Source organism: Myripristis murdjan, chromosome 6 (genome assembly GCF_902150065.1).
Source record: "Myripristis murdjan chromosome 6, fMyrMur1.1, whole genome shotgun sequence".
NCBI lineage: Eukaryota > Metazoa > Chordata > Actinopteri > Holocentriformes > Holocentridae > Myripristis > Myripristis murdjan.
In genome coordinates this window covers 33,651,792-33,669,538 of record NC_043985.1, presented here as the reverse complement: position 1 = coordinate 33,669,538, position 17,747 = coordinate 33,651,792, and the positions used below count along the sequence as shown (strand labels likewise).

At 44.5% G+C, this 17,747-nt stretch overlaps 1 protein-coding gene across 2 annotated transcripts in view; it reads left to right on the top strand.

Annotated features, from left to right (window-relative positions):
- Positions 1–17,747, top strand: part of ptprz1a (protein tyrosine phosphatase receptor type Z1a) — a 99,381-nt gene that overhangs the window by 50,351 nt on the left and 31,283 nt on the right. For both annotated transcript variants that reach the window (XM_030054424.1, XM_030054423.1), the window contains exons 6-13: positions 1,750–1,816; positions 2,454–2,611; positions 6,371–6,521; positions 9,534–9,715; positions 10,234–10,360; positions 12,981–13,021; positions 13,136–13,988; positions 15,009–15,524. In XM_030054424.1, the coding sequence (XP_029910284.1) occupies positions 1,750–1,816; positions 2,454–2,611; positions 6,371–6,521; positions 9,534–9,715; positions 10,234–10,360; positions 12,981–13,021; positions 13,136–13,988; positions 15,009–15,524 (2,095 nt within the window). The remainder of the gene's footprint in view (positions 1–1,749; positions 1,817–2,453; positions 2,612–6,370; positions 6,522–9,533; positions 9,716–10,233; positions 10,361–12,980; positions 13,022–13,135; positions 13,989–15,008; positions 15,525–17,747) is intronic.

The following is a 17,747-nucleotide window of genomic DNA, read 5'->3' as shown; positions in this document are numbered from 1 at the left end:
AATCCTCTCCGTGCTCCCCCGGGCTGATAATCCACAGCTCTGTATTTGTCTCTCTCCATTCACTCCACAGCAGAGCAGCTCCCAGAATAAATAAACACCTTTAGCAGAGAAACAGGAAGTCCCAGTACCCCCTTTTTTTGTTTTGTTTTGTTGTTTGTTTGTTTGTTTGTGTGTTTTTTGAGAGAGAGAGAGAGAGAGAGAGAGAGAGAGAGAGCACGATAATGGGATGACTTGTCTTATTTACCTATTTGATTTGGAAAGTAGATCCGGCAGGTAGCATCTGCAGTGTAACCTTGCACCAGGAAGAAACATCTTGACGGTACTTGCTCCAATAAATGTAATTAAATAAAGAAAAATAAAACCAACAAAGAATCGGTTCTGTTCTGCTTCGTGCTCCAAATTTTGAACCGTTCTTTGCGTTTCCACCACATATGAATTAGATTCCCTAATGAAAAAGTTGGTTCTCCGATGGAACCAGAAAACATTCGTCCTCAAGTGGGTTTATCTTATTCTACCAGGAGAGATGGAGACGACTAACCAGAAACTTGGAGGTCTGGTTAAAAATGTTTTTATTTGCGAGCACGTCTGCAAATAAAAACATAACAAAAAATTAGAGTTTATTAATCTCAATCTGAAGCCCATCAGGCTCAGATTATGTGGGTTAATTGTTGCAGCAGGTGTGAGGGGTCGGGCTCTGCTGCAGGTGACAGCAGACAGGTGGGCTCGGTTGTGCCACGCCCACCATCAGTGATGAGCTGGTTCTACTGAAAACAGTGCAGGCCGGTTCCCTGGTTCACACCTCGGCTCCAAGAAGCTTGAACCAAAGAAGGAGAACCAGAGCCTTCTGAGAGGAAAAGACCCCTCAGCATGGAAGCAGGAAGCGAGGGGTTAAAGTTTTTCATGGTGCAGCTTTTATTGTGAAATTTGGAAAATGTAGAAGATATAGAAGCAACAAAGTAGAAGCAGGTTCCTCTTCTCATTTTTGCTGGCTGAGCTTTTATTGTGAAAGGTTCCACAGTCTGTTCTCTGTAATGGATCTGATTTAAAATGAAGTGAAGAACAAAACTGAAGCAGAAATGGACTGAAGGAGCACGAGGAACATGTGGAACATGAGGAACATGAGGAAATATAATGAGTTACTTCCAGCTCTGTTTCCTGTGAAGCTGAAACCAAATAAATGTTTGGTGATTTTATTGATAAAGACCTAAAACGATTGATTGATCGATTATCGACTGATCAGCTGTAAAGGTTTGAGGCTTTGATCAGCAGTGGATGTGAAAACACTTTTCGTTTGGCGCCTGAGTGGGAAGCCGGCCGCCGACTCTGTACCTGAGGCCGACAGGTGGCGGGTTGCCAGTTTTGCAGATGCAGGATTCTCAGGACTCCTCTCGCTCCGATGGTCCAGTTCTTTATTTTTATGATTTCATGAAGCAGTAATAACACAATGTGACTTGGACTCTGTGATTTCTTTGAATCTGGTCCTCTGACACGTGAAAGGCAGTAATGCTCTCTGCCTGTTGTGCCTCTGAGCAGAAAACCAGCCGCCGTGACTTTCTCAGCACGAGACGTTTCAAAGCTCCCAGCGGACGGAGACGACCTCAGCGTCTTATAATTAGCGGTTTATTGTGAATTTAGATCCATTAGATGCAGGAAATAAATGTCATCATTTGCTGGGGTGAAGAGGGCAGAGGTTTAAAGTTGCATGTGCAGTAAACTGTCAGATAACTGTCGTGTCGATTCTCCTCACAGACGAGCATCGAGGACAACGACAACTACATGGCCATCATAGACGCCATCAACACCGTCAGCAGATTTGGTACGACAGCCAATCAAAACAGGTTTCCTCATCCTCCATCCATGTCGGCTCAAGAGCTCAGAAATCACTTTTAAAGGAAAACTCCAACTCCAGCGTTTTGACAAAATCCCATTTTCACCTCTGGACGTCCTGTGGTTCAGCTCCTATGGGTAGCACTTTGTGTTAGCTTAGCATAAAGACTTGAAGTCTATGGGAGTCGTTAGCCTGGCCCTGTCAACGTGAAAAATAAACCTCACAGCAAAATGGAATGAAAATGGAATGAAAACATCTCGTCTCAGTCTGGGGGGATTTTGCCCAAAACGTTGGAGTATTCCTTTAATCAAACTACTTTCTGCAGCTTTTCTTCATCCATTTGTCTTTTTTTCTGTCTCTCTCTCCTCCTCCTCTTCTTCTCCTCCATCATCTCCTGCTGTTTCTGCTCCTTGGTGTTCCTCTTCCTCTCCTCCTGCTTCCTCAGAGAAAAAAGAAACAGAATATGATGAGGAAAGAGGAAAACTTTCTTCATATTCTGCTTCTTCTTCTCCTTCTCCTCCTACTTCTTGTCCTCCCCTGCCTCCTCTTTGGTTGTCTCTTCTTCTTCCTCCTCCTCCTCTGTCTCAGCTGACGTGCTGTGTGTTACCTGTGTGTTGTGCTGCAGGTAAGAGCGGTGAGGTGGAGGCCTTCAGCCTGCAGGGGCTCCTGCCAAACTCCACCGACAAATATTTCATCTACAACGGCTCTCTGACCACGCCGCCGTGCACCGAGACCGTCCAGTGGATCATCTTCAAGGACACGGCGCTCATCTCCGACTCGCAGGTGTGTGTGTGTGTGTGTGTGTGTGTGTGTAAGAGATAAATAGACTTTAGTTGACCAGGTAAAGGTTTCTGTGGTGTGATGACAAGACAGTCCCGTACATTACGCTTGAATTGATCCGTTTCTGAAGGTTGATCTTGATATTTTTGATTTTTATTTTTTTCTGCATCATATTATGCACTATAGGTTATTGCACATAAGTATGGTATTGAATATGGATTGAAGTATGGTGCAATAATCCATATTCAATACCATACTTATGTGCAATAACCTGTGCAATAATCCATATTCAATACCATACTTATGTGCAATAACCTATAGTGCAATAACTCCTGTCCATGTTTGCACTTGTACATATATTTTTTCTGTCTTTTTATTCTATATATATTTATATTTATATTTATATTCCTTTCTTTATTTTTCTTGACTATTTGCTCTTTTTACTTTACACTTTGAGTGGGAGTTGTTATTGTAACGAAAAGTAATTTCCCCCTGGGGATCAATAAAGTATTCTGATTCTGATTCTGATTCTGATCTGATATCAGAGTGGAGAAAGTTCAGTTTTAATAGAAACTAAAAGAGCGACCTCGGTCTTTGCTGCTGCCTTTGCACTCTGATTCTGAATGAGCGACACCAAAACCCCGAGCTCTCCCGCTGATGTTTTAGATCCTGAGACGTTTTTCTGCTGTCGGACTGAGGTGTAACAGCTGGAAATATCCCGACAGGACAGATGAACCTGAATGCATCATCAGTGGACATTTTGAGGGTCTCCAGGGTTTCACTCTGATGAGGAAAACATGTGGAAGTCACATAGTTTTTCCAAAGACACAGTTTGCCCGTGTACTGATCGAAATAAATCTCTGCTGCTTTGCCAGGTGTGCATCACCTGAACTGGGAGCTCTCACTTTCCCGGCACCAGCTCGTAGAAATTAAAAGCTGAAGTTTGTCAGCTGATCTGGGTACAGAACCTGAAGACACGACGCAGAACAAAACCTCACCTGTGCCGAGTTCTTGTTCTGGACTACATTATACTGAGAGGGGTTTCTCGTTTTTTGTCCCCCCTATTTATATCCATGAGGAGGGACAGAATATTGGAAACAGCTGTCAGTAAAGTGCAGTCCAGTCCAGCAGCAGCACTGTGTGTGTGTGTGTGTGTGCGTGTGTGTGTGTGTGTGTGTGTGTCCACTGTGGGTGAGTGGAGTTCAAACAGCAGCTTGTCGTTCTGTTCACCTGCAGAGGAACATGAACCTGTTTCCTGTTGAGTGTGTTTCTGCTCGTGTACACAGAGACAGCGAGTGTATGGACACTTTTGTTTGTGTGAGTGTGTGTGTGAGTGTGTTTGCGTGTGTGTGAGTGGGAGGCGCCCTGCCAGATGACAGCCGTCTGTTCAGAGTGAATGACGGTGTCATCCGGCTGTCGTCACTGTGGGAACCTTTGTGTTGACTTTCCTTTTATTTAGTTCTGAATGTGTGTGCCTGTGTGTGTGTGTGTGTGTGTGTGTGTGTGTGTGTGTGTGTGTCTGTCATCATGTGTTTCAGCTTATACACTGTTTTGTGAGCCAATATGTGTTTGATTTAATGGCTCCTTCTATACGGCTGTCAATCAGCAGCACCCTGAGGGCAGTCACACACACACACACACACACACACGCCCGCCCACACACACACACACACACACACACTGCTGGCCTGTTGTTGTGTCACAGCAGGTCTGGTATGATAATTCCTCCTTTCAGCTCTTTAAAGGTTATTTTCAGATACTTTAGTAATTGTCTCTGTGTGTGTGTGTGTGTGTGTGTGTGTGTGTGTCTGTTTTCTTTGTTCAGAAACAATTATCCAAAACTCCTCAGCTTTTTGTCACACACACACACACACACACACACACACACAAAACCATACCCACACCCACACACACACAATACATTTCATTTATTATTATGAAATTAACAACTTAAAAAAATTTAATTCAGTTAATTAAATTTAATTTAAAACACCCCAAAGCACTTTTATTATTATTATTATTATTATTATTATTATCTTTGTTGTTGTTGTTGTTGTCATTAGTAGTAGTAATAGTGATGCTAATGCTGAGAATAGTAATAATAGTAATAATTAGTAGTAATAATAATTGTCTGGTTAGTTTATTTGTATAGCACTTATCAAAGAGCACATAAAATAAAATAATAAAATAATAAAACAATAATGGATGAAAGAAAATGGGTAAGCAGAAGAGTCAGAATATGTGGAATAAAGTCTTAAAAATTTCTGAATTCAAACTGTAAAACACATGAATCAACACAGATCAACACAAGAGACAAAAACAATTATTTAAAAGCCTTTCAGTGAAAAAAAGTTTTAAAAAGGGATTTAAAAGACGATGTTTCCATAAACTACAAACAACAGGCCTCTCAAACTCACAGGTTTTAGTGACTCTCTAGCTTTGTGCTCTGATGTTTTGAAGAATAATTTTATTTTTCTTTGAACGCTCGGGGCTCCTCCGTCTGTGGGACAAGGCTGATGAGCCGGTTGCCAGATCAGAGGGGAAGGAAGCAGATTCAGCTGGTTTGTGGTTGCACAGCGAGCGCCGGCGGCAGATCCGAACCCCGCCGCCGTGTCCGGGCCTGTCTGCATGCCAGCCTGACCGTAATCGTTCAGAGTCACGTCTTTAGACCGCAAACGGACCTAATCGACTCAGAGCCGCTCTGAGCTGCTGTAAACACCGAGGGCGAGCCGGGGCGTTGCGTAACGACAGGCGAGTGACTCACCTGTCCCATGGAGGCAGGCGGCAGGTAAATAACGCCCTGCCAGGAAAACAATTACAGCACTTACTGTGGAACCTGGTCGTTTCTAGAGAAGAGGGCTGAAGGTTGCTGATTTGAATCCAACAACCTCAACTTTTTCAATTTTAGTCCAACTCAGTTCCCAAATCCATAATTCCACCTCAGGATTAGCCAATAATCTTTGCCCTGCTTCCTTCAGGACGTCCTCCTCCTGATTTTCCATCAGATCCCCAGTTCCTCTCTGTTGGACCTGCTGACTAGATCCCATCAGAAACTCATTTAGGAGGCTAATTATCAATTAATGCAACATCACACACCATCAGAAAGAGGGGTAATGATGTTATTATGTGTAATTATGTGAACCTTTTTTTCAGAGCCAAAATGGTCCAAATATGTTCCCGAGCAGGAAAAGGCACATACATGTAGCGTGTCCTGTAAATGTGAAGGTCCAATATCAGGAGACAGCCTTTATTAAGCAAAACACAGTGAATTAATACAGAAATAAACACATAAATACATAGATAAATTAGGTAAATATTAATTTCAGGTGGATTTGAACTTGCAGGCTGTGGTTGAGTTGCCTTAAAATGACATAAGTTTTGATGAAATTCTTTGATATAATTCTCCAGTCAGTGTTGTAGTTATAATACAGGGCTGGACTCTGTGAAGTATAAAACACAAATTAGTTCCTGATGTCAACGGGACAGAAGCTGCACCTTCGAGGGTCCAGTGACGAGCCGCTGGATCCCTAAAGGTGCAATAATGTGCGTCACTTTCTGAGTGTGGAGCCGTGGAGGCACCAGAGAGACACTACAAACTCAGCTGTGCCAGATCCAGTGACCGGATCTACTTTCTCCTCCGGTTAGGCTGTGAAAACGCAGCAGTTCTCTATCTGAGTGCTTTCTGGGTGATGCTTGAACGTGTTGATGATGTGAAGCGCCGCGGCGGCTGACGGCGTGGCGTCTCTGTGTGTCTCCGCCCAGCTGGAGGTCTTCTGCGAGGTGATGACCATGCAACAGGCCGGCTACGTCATGCTGATGGACTACCTGCAGAACAACTACCGGGAGCAGCAGGAGCAGTTCATGGGCCAGGTGTTCTCCTCCTACACCGGCACCGAGGAGGTGCTCACCCCCGGTACGTACCGCACACTGCACCCTGCCAGCAGAGGGCGCTGCTGGGGGAACAAGCTTATGTTTTCTTTTCTTTTCTTCTCTTATTATGACCAAAGTTTTTGCATTGAGTGGTTCGCCTCCTGTTAGCTTAGCATAAACACTTGAAGTCTATGGGAGTCGTTAGCCTGGCTCAGTCAAAGTGAGAAAATCAACCCTCCAGCAGCTCTTCTCAGCGTCTGATGAGAATCTGAAACACATGTCCTGGGGTTTTTTAAACATGTGGTTGTTCTGAGGAGAAGTCAGATGGTGGCGCTGTAACCTCTGAGAGAGGAAGAGGTGGAGGAAGATCCGCCACTAAATAACTTCTCCTCAAACCTCTCAAGTTTGTTTTTTTAATCTGAAAGGGTCTGAGTCAGTCGGAAAAAGAGGATTTTGTTCAAACGTTAAGAGTTGGAGTAAAGCATCCTGTGCTGTTTTAAAAAAGAAAAAGTCCTCTACAAAAAAAGTAGAGATCACGCACCCTAACCCTGCCTGGGTCGTGACCTCAGCGTGACCTCTGGTGACCTCTGTTTGAAAGGAGCTGCAGTGGTGCTCTGGTGAAACTGTATAAACGGATCAGAGACAAGTGGATCATGAATGGTGGAAAAAAAAAAGAGAGAGAGGGATAAGAATAGGAGTGTGTTGACCTAAATAGCATCAGAGTGACAGAGGGAGGATCGGCTCGACTTGGTCACTCATCGATTTCTGCGCCTCACTCTGGTTGCGTTCAATCATTGGTGATGAAGCGTTATTGATCCGTGGGTTTTTGCCAGTTCCTCTCCCGGCAGGCGAGGCTGCAGCATCGATTCGGTGAGAAGCTGAAGAGTGTAAATGTCTGTTCCCAACCCAGACTCACAGACTCAGTCAGAGTTTACCTGCAAAGAACCCAGAACCCACCGCCAGTCACACAAACCACACAAAACACACAAACCACACAAACCACACAAAACACACTGTCAGCAGCAGGAGATTCGGTTCATTTGCATTAAAAATACATTGGATTTCTTCGCCACAAGCCACTTCTAATAGCAGTAGAAACAGCAGCGCCGGTAGTACTAAACTTCTTTTTCCTCTTTTCATTTTCCTTCTCTTCTTCTATAACTCATTCTTGTTATTTGATTAGAATTAGTATGATTCTTTTTAGCATGTTTATTTTTATTTGACACTATTTGAATTTATTCATGTCCTTTGGCCTTATTTTCGTTTTATCTGCCTGGTTTTATTTTTCCCGTAAAGCACTTTGTATCTTTGTTATGAAAAGTGCTACATAAATAAAGTTTATCATTATATACTGTATCATTATTATATAGTAGTAGCTGTAGAAACAGGACTGGTGATAGCAGTCGCAGCAATGATAGTTGTGATCTTGCAGCATCAGTTTTACTAAATAACTTATTTTTCTTCTTACACAGCACATTCTTATCATTTCATTAAAAGTGCTAAGACTTTTTTTTAGCACTATTTTTATTCTTATTTGATTTTTTGTTTTTATGTCTTCTACTCTCTTTGTTAGTGCCCTTATGTCTTATTCTCATTTCATCTGGGTTTATTTTTTCTGGTAAAGCACTTTGCTATATAAATGTTTATTATTACATAGCAGCAGAAACAGTACTATTGGTAGCAGCATCAGTAGTAGCAGTAGCACTAGTAGTAGTAGTAGTAGTAGTAGTAGTAGTAGTAGTAGTAGTGGTGTTGTTGGTAATAGTGGTCTTAGTTTTTGCACACCTTCTAGTGTCACATGGTGTGTTTGGTGAAGGCTCACACACACGTTGTTGTGCTGGCTCACTCTGCCCTCTAGTGGCTGAAGCCAGTCAGCTGCACATTTCTATGTTAAACTCCAGAGGCAGGACATTAGGTCAGTCGTCGTCAGGGTCCCAGGCAGGGAATAAGTGTCAGTCCACCGGGAGGAGGGACGGATAAATCCACGGTGATGCGGCGGCGCTCCGCTCGCGCCTGCAGAGAGGATAAAGCAGAGATTACAGCCTCTTTAGCACAGATTCAGCTCCTCCAGCAGGAAATGTGTCACCGTTTGGATGGAGCCTCTCCTGCCTTTGTCTCAAAGTCTGACTGTCATTGATCCCCGGCCCCCCAATAATCTGTGTTAATCCCCAGATCACAGTGGTGTTTATCCTCTGCATTATCTCTGCACCGCTAATCTCAGCCGTGACCCGCAGCGGCGAGTCTCAGGACGCAGGCACGGCTCTGCCCTTTTAGCACCAGAGTTTCCACTCCTACGGTTTTCTGCATCAAAGTGTTTTAACAGAGGTGCAGCTGTTGTCAAATTATAATTATGACCCAACAGCCCGCCACCAAGGAGGAAAAGTTATGTAATAGAATTAGTACTAAACATTAAAAAAACTCTCAATGTGGTCATAATTTTGTAGTATGGCCAAAACATTTTCACTTGGTATGGCACTTTTCTTGAAAGAAGTGAACATGTATTTTCTCACTATTTTCAATATCATGTAAGTTGTTTTTTTGTTTGTTTGTTTGTTTGTTTTTTAAGATTTTTTGGGGCATTTCTGCTTTATTTGATAGTGACAGTAGAGACGCGCTCTGTCTAGAGGGCGCTGTTCTTCCACAGCATACAGAGCTAATGCTTCTAGAGGTTCTGGAAGCCTCTGGCAGATGGTGGAAGGAGTGAAAGGCTGGTCAGTCCATTCCATTTTGCTGCAATTAAAATGACTGAAGACAGATGAACAGAATGAAAACTTTATCTTATTCGATAAAGCAGAAGCTGAGTTTTCCCTCAGGGGCAGAATTTGCAGTTTAAAAAAGGTAAAAAAAAAAAAAAAAAAAAAAAAAAAAAAAAAAAAAAAAAATTATATCGCAATACTTATCATATCGCAAAATGTGTAAAATCACCATACTGTCATATCGTGACTTAAAGTATCGCCTCCACACCCCTACTGCTTGTCTGTAGCTCTCATGGCTTTTATCATAAAGTTTTTACTGCTCACCTGTCTCACCTGTCTCACCTGTCTGTGTGCTGCAGTCTGCAGCTCGGAGCCGGAGAACGTGCAGGCCGCCCCGCACAACCTGAGCAGCCTGCTGGTGATGTGGGAGAGGCCGAGGGCCGTGTACGACTCCAGCATCGAGAAATACTCCGTCACGTACCGGCTGGCCGACGCCGAGGAGCGGCCCGGCACGTACCTGACCGACGGAGACCAGGACGTGGTGAGGAGGGGGCGGGGCCACGGGACATGCACCGAGCAGAGAGAAAACAGGGAGGCTTGACATGAGTGTTCATTTTAACAATAAAACAGCAGTAGTAATAATAATAACAATACTAAAATAATCAAAATAATGATGATAATAATTACAGACCTTATCAAGGAAACTACTTTTTTCATTACATTAATAATTCATTTATCAACAGTTTTGCCCTTTTCCATTGAAGTCAGTCCTTTATTCCAGCTCAGAAGACATGTTGACATGTCACTTTTTTTTGCACTTGGGTATTTGGCTGAAAAAATATTTCAAAGTGGCTACAATTATTGAAAGAAGTTTGAGAACCCCTGTGTTAGAACCTGGGACTGAATTCCACTCTAACCCAAACCGGTGCAAACAGTCGCCGGGCCGCACCTCGGTTCCAAGAGTCCCACACAGAACCAGAACTGATTCATGCTGATGTTTGCTGTGGTGGAACAGCAGCACCCAGCCTCCCCTAATGTCTTTCATCCTCCCACCACCAGGGGGCAATCCTGCAGGACCTGTCGGCCAACACCAGCTACGTGGTCCAGGTGGTGGCGGTCTGCACCAACGGTCTGTACGGACGCATGAGCGACCAGCTGAGGGTCGACATGCCCGTCGACGACCCCGGTAAGAGCGAGCGAGCCCGAGGCCGAGCTTACAGCTGAGAGCCGCCGAGCCGCGCACAACAAAAACACGTTTTTATTTCTCTTTAATATCCTGAGTAGAGCTGAGCTTCTGCAAAATCCCGAGCTCCTTAAAACCTGCAGCGCCACCTGAAACAAAAACAGGAAAAAGAAGAGTAGAAGAAGAGTTAAACGAGATAACAAAAGCTTCTAACAGCCCAGACCCAGACCTTCACGAGAGCTTTACGTCCGCGGCGGGACGATCAACAAAGATTTGAACTGAAAAGGTTTAGAGCGAGCAGATTGACAGGCTGAGATGCTTTCGAGCTCTGGGGAGTGCACTAAACCCACCTCCTTCTGCTTTATCTACTGAACCCTAAACACACACACACACACACACACACACACACACACCCTGTGACGCCTCAGTAATACAAATGTCATGAATTCAGCTTTTTCTCCTTTCTTTTTTTTTTTAGGTTATTTTGGGTGTTTTTGTCAGCATGTTCTCACACTCCTCCTCTATGATGCTCACTGTTTTACATTCTTCTCTGTGTACTCTGTTCCAATGTGCTTTCTCTATATTTCTAAGATGATGAAAGGACATGTTTGGGTTGGGGTCCAGCGGTCACAAAGAAAGACAAAGCCTGCCATCTTTCTTTTATTATTATTATTATTTCATTTTTTTTTCCACTATGGCAACCCCTCTGCCTTCTGCCTCTCACAGTAAGAGAATGTTTGCATGTGTGCAGCATTTTGTGTAACATGGTTTGCAATGGCAGTCATGGTAACTTTGTACTTTTATGACTTGGACTTGAAACTTGATGATAAATAAACTAACATGCCTTGCTAAAAACGAAACACACCCCTCTGCATCCTGTTTCAGTGTCAGCTTGCATGAATGAGCACTATCTTCTGCAACATCCGGTGGATTTGTGCGTGAATGAATATATTTTGTGGATGTACCGGCACATCTTGTGATACAGATGCAAACACACAGCATCCTGTCAGTGTGGAATGGAGGGTTTGGAGTGAAAAGGGGCATTAAAATGAGATTTTTTTAGTTCTAGAGCTGAGGAAAAATTGAACTTTAGGATCTGTTTTTACAGAGATCGAGATCCAGAAAATCGTCATTCTATAAAAAGCGATTTTTAGCACCAAAATTTAACCACATCAAGCCTGGTGGATTTCTCCCATTATTTTCATTTTGTTTATAGGTGCATTTTTTTTGTAACTCTGGACCTTCACATAGAGCTGAGCATGAGCTTTATGATGATATTATAATTCTTGATTTCTGCCAAAGTGTCACTTTTACACCAAACCCTCAAAGTGATCTCCCCAACCCAGTTCATTAAACTTGTGAAAACTCACCTCATGCTTCACAAACCAGTTTGATCTGGTCTCCATGATGTGTCACTTAGCCCCAAACAGGTAAGAGACACACAACCATCTGCCCCCCAAAATGCCTGTGTGTGTGTGTGTGTGTGTGTGTGTGTGTGTGTGTGTGTGTGTGTGCGTGCGATCTAGGTCAACGCAGTATTTGCAAAATGCTCTTTATTCTTTAGTTTGTTTTATCCTTCCTAGGCGCCAGATGGGTGGGGTTTACCTCCAGAAAAGTCAATCGGAGAATCTTAAGAAATTCATTTTTCAGTTCCAGTCAGTTTATTCAACACGGCTGACGGTACAAGGAGGATGAAGCACACACAAAAAAAATTAATTGCACATGCTGTTTGACCGAGGTTTGCTGTGCTGTATGTGTGTGTGTGTGTGTGTTTGTGTTTGGGGGGAAAACATGCATGAGAGTCCAAACACCCCTGATATATTGCATGTGTGTGTGTGTGTGTGTGTGCGACAAGCCAACAAACTGCTTCGGGTGGTGTGAACAGCCTCTCCCTCTGTCTCCTCACCCTTCTCACATCAAGAAGCGCAACGCGATCGCTGAGATCTCACAAATCAGCTTCACGTCAAAAACCCGACAACCCAGCACCGTCTGCCCGCTAGAACCGCTCAGAGCTCAGCCTGAGCAGCGGCACGCCGTTCGCTTTTCCTCTCCACAATCTTTTCAAGTTGTTTTTCCCTCGTCAGATGTCGTCTTCTTTTCCGTTGGAATGAGGGTTTTTCCACTTACTTTCAACCTGATGACATCACTGCAACTTAAACTAAAGCAACATCAAGCTAAAGATTATTTTTTTATTTTCTGTGTTTTGTCATCAGAGTTTTAGACGGTGTATTAGGGCCATAGTAGGGAGAAAACAATATTATGGCACCAGGGGAAGAAGGGGGTGGTGTTAGAGTGGTGGTGATTGGTATATTTATGAGAAAAAACTCACAAATTTATGAGGGAAAAAAAAATAGAAAATTCTGAGATTATGAAGTCACAAATTTACAAGAAAAAAACAAATTTTCCCATTGTTATTCTGTAAATTTGTGATTTTTTTTTCTTGTAAATGTACACCTTTAATCTCAGAAATATTGAGTTTTTTTCTCTGAATATTACCCCCTCCTCCCCGGCTCCATATTTTTCCCCCCACAGTGGCCCTAATACATCGTCATAGTGTTTAGCACCTTGGTAGTTCTTGATTTTTTATTGTGTATCTAATGTTCCAACCTCTGCTTATTTCCAGAAAATGCATTGGATCCAGATCCAAATGAATTTTATGACGAAGTAAGGACACTTCTTCTTCTAATTCTAATTCTGTTATTCATAAACACCTCCTCAGTGTTCCTTTTGGAAAGGTAAATGCATTTCATTGTTATCTCTGATGCTTTATCTCACCAGCAGGACGAATACGACCCGACTCCGGCCTGGGACGGACCGGTCTCAACCGAGGAGGACGATGACCCGCTCTGGACACCCACAGACACACCGAGAAACACGACGCCCAGTTTAGCAGTTTTGCCTTTGCCCGATATCAGAACCACAACAGAGTCGGGTCGCACGACAACCACTGACCCGCTTCCCCCGGCCAGACCCGCTCCCTCTGATCGAGCTCAGACCGCCTCTAAAGAAAAGGCGTTCCATAGTACTACCAGTCCCCCGCCAGAGCCCACCATGTCATCAGGAACCAGAGGAGACTCAAGTAGCGACGGTGACCTCAGCGGCGGTGCTTCGATATATTCCACAACATCATCCGAGGGCGTCTTTAGCAGCGGCACTCCGATGTACATGACTCCAAAGACAGAAATCATCCTCAGTAGCAGTATTCCAACATACTCTCCAACATACCCTACAGAAACCCAGGGCGACTCCAGTACTACGATAGGCATTCTCGGTAAAATCACCCCCACATCCAGCACTGAGGCAACCACAGTGGCGTCCACTGACATGAGCAGCACGTCGTCATCGTCCTTCATCTGGGCCGAGGTCGACCGAGGCGTGGCGCGTCCCGTAAACGAAGTCGCGAGCAACAAAAGTGAGCCCACCGAATCCGGGGGTTTTCCAGAGAGTGTAGCAGAAACGACCTCCTACCCTTCATCCTCTCAGGAAGCCCCGCATCCGCCTACGACTCCCAGCCTGCCTCTGTTTTTGTCTCCCACCACAACCACCACCACCACTGCCGCCGCCGCCACCACCGCCTCTGTCCCGTTCAGTGGCATACTCTTGCAGACCACGTACCACCCGGCGTCCAACGGTGAGCGCCCCTCTGTCCTCCCCTCCTCCTCCTCCTTCGCCTCCCCTGTGTGTGACACTCCGGACCCTGGCGACCTCCCCAGCACCGCCTCCCCCGCCTGCCTGCATGCCCCACCCTCCTCCGCCTCCTCCTCGTCTAGGCCTTTGCTGTCTTCGGCACCCTCTGCAGGGGACCCCCAGCATGTTGCTACTGCACAGCTCTCTAGCAAAGATCCAGTCCCGGCTGCTGCCACCGCTGCTCCCACCCCCACCTTCCCCACCTCCGCTGCCTCCACCCTGCCTCCCCTCCCTCACCCCTCGCAACCCCTGTCTGGTTGGGAGACTGACCCCGTCTCCCCCGGTGTTGGGTTTGATGATAATGATAGTGATGGTGATGTGTTCTCTGGGTCCTCGTCTGGGGTTTCTTCGGGTGACGCCTCGTTCTTTAGTGGAACGCCTCCCCTCAAAACGGCGCCCAAACAGCCGCCCCAATCCCCTTGGGATCCGTTGGAGCTTTCTAGATTACTCTCAACAGTCTCTCCGTCTCTCAGCCCCACCCTCCGATCTTCAGTTCTACTTTCTAGCGATTTCACCCTTTCCGGTGCCACCCCACGCCTGACTGACTCTCTCTCAGGTGGGTCGTTTGAGGACTCGAGTTATGCGACAGGCAGCATGGTAGATTCTTTCCTCCCTGAGATCAGTGGTGATGGGTCTCCGTTAGCTAGCGGTGTGGACGCCATGTGCACCTGTTCTCTCGAGCCATCGGCGTCCTCCTCCTGGTTGCATGCCTCTCCTCATATACCTCTTCCTTCCTCGGCCTGGGGCACTGCTAGCTTAGAGCTTTACTCCAGTGCCGTGGGCTTCCCTTCAACCTCTGGTAGCGGCGTAGACGACCTTCTCCACTCTCTGTCTCTGACGGGTTCTGGCGGCCTGTCCTTAGACCAGCCTCTACTGTCCCACAGCGCTATCTCTCCCTCATCGTCCTCTCCACATTCCCACCTTCTCACCGCCACCCGTAGTGACCTGCCCATTTCTGTTGCAGACACAGTGTCCCATGTCAAGGAGCCCTCCAAGTCTGCCCTCCATACCCTGGCCCCTTCCTCACCTGCAGTCTCCCCCATCACCCCCACCCCAGACGGACAGGTGTTAGACAATAGCAGCAGTGCCTCCGGCTCAGCCCTCTTCGCTGAGTCGCAGGAGGGGATAGATCAGGATCAAATGTCGGCCTCTGGAGAGAGCGTGCTGTCTTACTCCACCGAGGTCGCTCCCACCATTCCCCCGTCCCCGGCCTCGGAGTCCGGAATGTCCCCGGACGACTCGGACGATCGCTCCTCTGCCTTTTATTTTGAAAGTGAGAGCGGCAGCGCCATCACCACAGAGGTAGGAAGCACAGCATCATCAACTGTATCCGCGGTAACCACGCCGTCACCCTGGTCGCTGGGCAGGGACGAAGAGAGCGGCTCAGGGCAGAGCGAAAGCCTGTCCGACAACGAGACGTCGTCCGACTTCAGTATCTCCGAGCGCACAGAGAGAGAGTCGGAGGAGGAGCCAGTCGCAGGTAAAATGGGCCCCACATCTGCGTTGCACCTGCAAAAATGCCAAGGGATCAGGAGGTGTTTTGGAAATCCAAAAGATGACTAATCCATCATCTGTCTGCCAAGTCCACTAAACTTCATTTTTTCTTTGTGAGGAAGAGAGTGAATGAGTGAGAGTTGAGAAAATAATTCACACATTCACGTCAAATATTTGGGGATTCTTGATCTTTAGCGACATGTCGTGGCATCACACATTAGTATGATTCATTAGTATGAATGCGTCATCATTATTATCATCATCCTCATCATCTTCATCTGCTGTGCTCTCTGCTCTTCTCTGCCTTGTTCTTTTACATTTCAATTCCACTTCCTTTGTGTCGCTCCTAAAGCACTAACCTGTCAGCATCACTCAGGAACATCAGCCACCCAGGAAATGTTTGGTTTTAACCCTTTAAATCCCAGAAACCCGTGGGCTGCCTTCTGTTTTGAAAGGTTTTATTTAACCATCTGAACAAAAGTTATTTTATTTCTTTTTATGTTTCAGATTTTTTTTTTTTTTTTTTTTTTTTTTTGGTAATTGTTTAAATTTTTTTTTGCCATTGTTATGATATTTTTCTCATAATTTAAATTTAAACAAAATTTTAATAATTACAAATAATTTTCTTGTAATTATTTAAAACTTTTTTTTGCAAATTTTTAACAAATGTTTTTCTTTTGTTCTACTAATTTTCTGGCTGTTTTCCTGTAATCGTTTTTGTAATGTTTTTTTTTTTTTTTTTTTTTTTTTTTTTTTTTTGAAATCAAGTGAATTTAATCAGGTATGAAACAAAATGAGGGTGTACATCCAGCAAATGCCGTAAAATATTAACGTGTGCCAAAATTATTTTTTACAAGTTTTTTTTACAAGACACTGAGTCAGGAAGCAAAGTCCACCTTTCTAAAATTTACAACTCTGCAGCTTCTACACACAGGAGTTATTAAGAAGACTGTAACCTGTTATCCTATCAAATTTTCTAATGAGTAAAACCAGTTTGAGCTGCGGGTTCAGAGGACTGGTTTTCAGACCAGTGGTTTCAGTCCTGCAGGGGTGAGTCCGGGCCTCAGACAGTGATCAGTCAGCGTCTAGCCAGCAGAGGGCAGCAAAACTCTATCAAAACAGCCGCTAAACCCCCCTGTCTTCACCCTGACTGGACTTTAAAATCCTCCACTGACACTCCAGCAGGAGAAACGGGTTCCCATGCACCCACATGGCTTTTTTTTTTTTTTTTTTAGAACCATAATGGTATCTAGTTAAGACTTTTGCTTGTTGCCAAGGTCAGCTAACTGCACACAACAGAGGGAACACCATAAAGGCCATCTGAGACCTGAATCCAGACCACATCTAAATGTTTTCATGAAAAAATGTGACCGCTGCTTTGACTCCTGGTGTCAAATTTATATGCAAAAAAGACAGTTCATTTGTCTTTGTGTGGTTCGAAAGTTAAGAAAATCAAATCTTCTTCATCTGTTTTATCTGAAAAAAAAGGCACTGGGGTGCATGGGAACCTGTTTGTCCTGCAGCGGTGTCACTAAAGCTAAAACGAAAAGCTGTGATGCAGCAGCTTCCTGCATCTCCACTCATATCATCCCATATGGAAATGTAATACATATGTACATGTATGAATATATCCCCATATATGAAATATATGTTCATACACAAGTTCTACCATGAGTGTTTTATATATGTCCCAAACACATAAATGCATATATAAATTGGTAATTTATTGTCAACAGATATGGTTGCAACATATACCATATAAAAATTCATCATAATTGTATTTTTAATATATGTACATATATACATTTTACTATGGGTATTTCATATGTGTTATAATCCTATATCTATATACATATATCCAGAGGATGTATGTATGTGATAATAATATATGGACTCATATGTAACTCATATGTAATAAAGGGGCATATATGTCATATATTACATTTCTGTATGGTGAAATATTCATGGAGGGATGAAAGGGTGGCATGGAAATTATACAGAGTGGCAGATAGAAAGAAAGAAAGACAGAAAGACAGAAAGAGAGTCAGTAAAGAGTAAAAAGAGAGTAAAAGTCAGTCTGATGTTGTTCTGCTTGGATCGGTGGTTCTCTTCCTGTCGCTGCTCAGATCCAGACAGGAACTTATGACACGTCTCATGACACGTTCACTGGCACTCCGACAGACCAGTTTCAGTCTCCAGTGTTCACTGC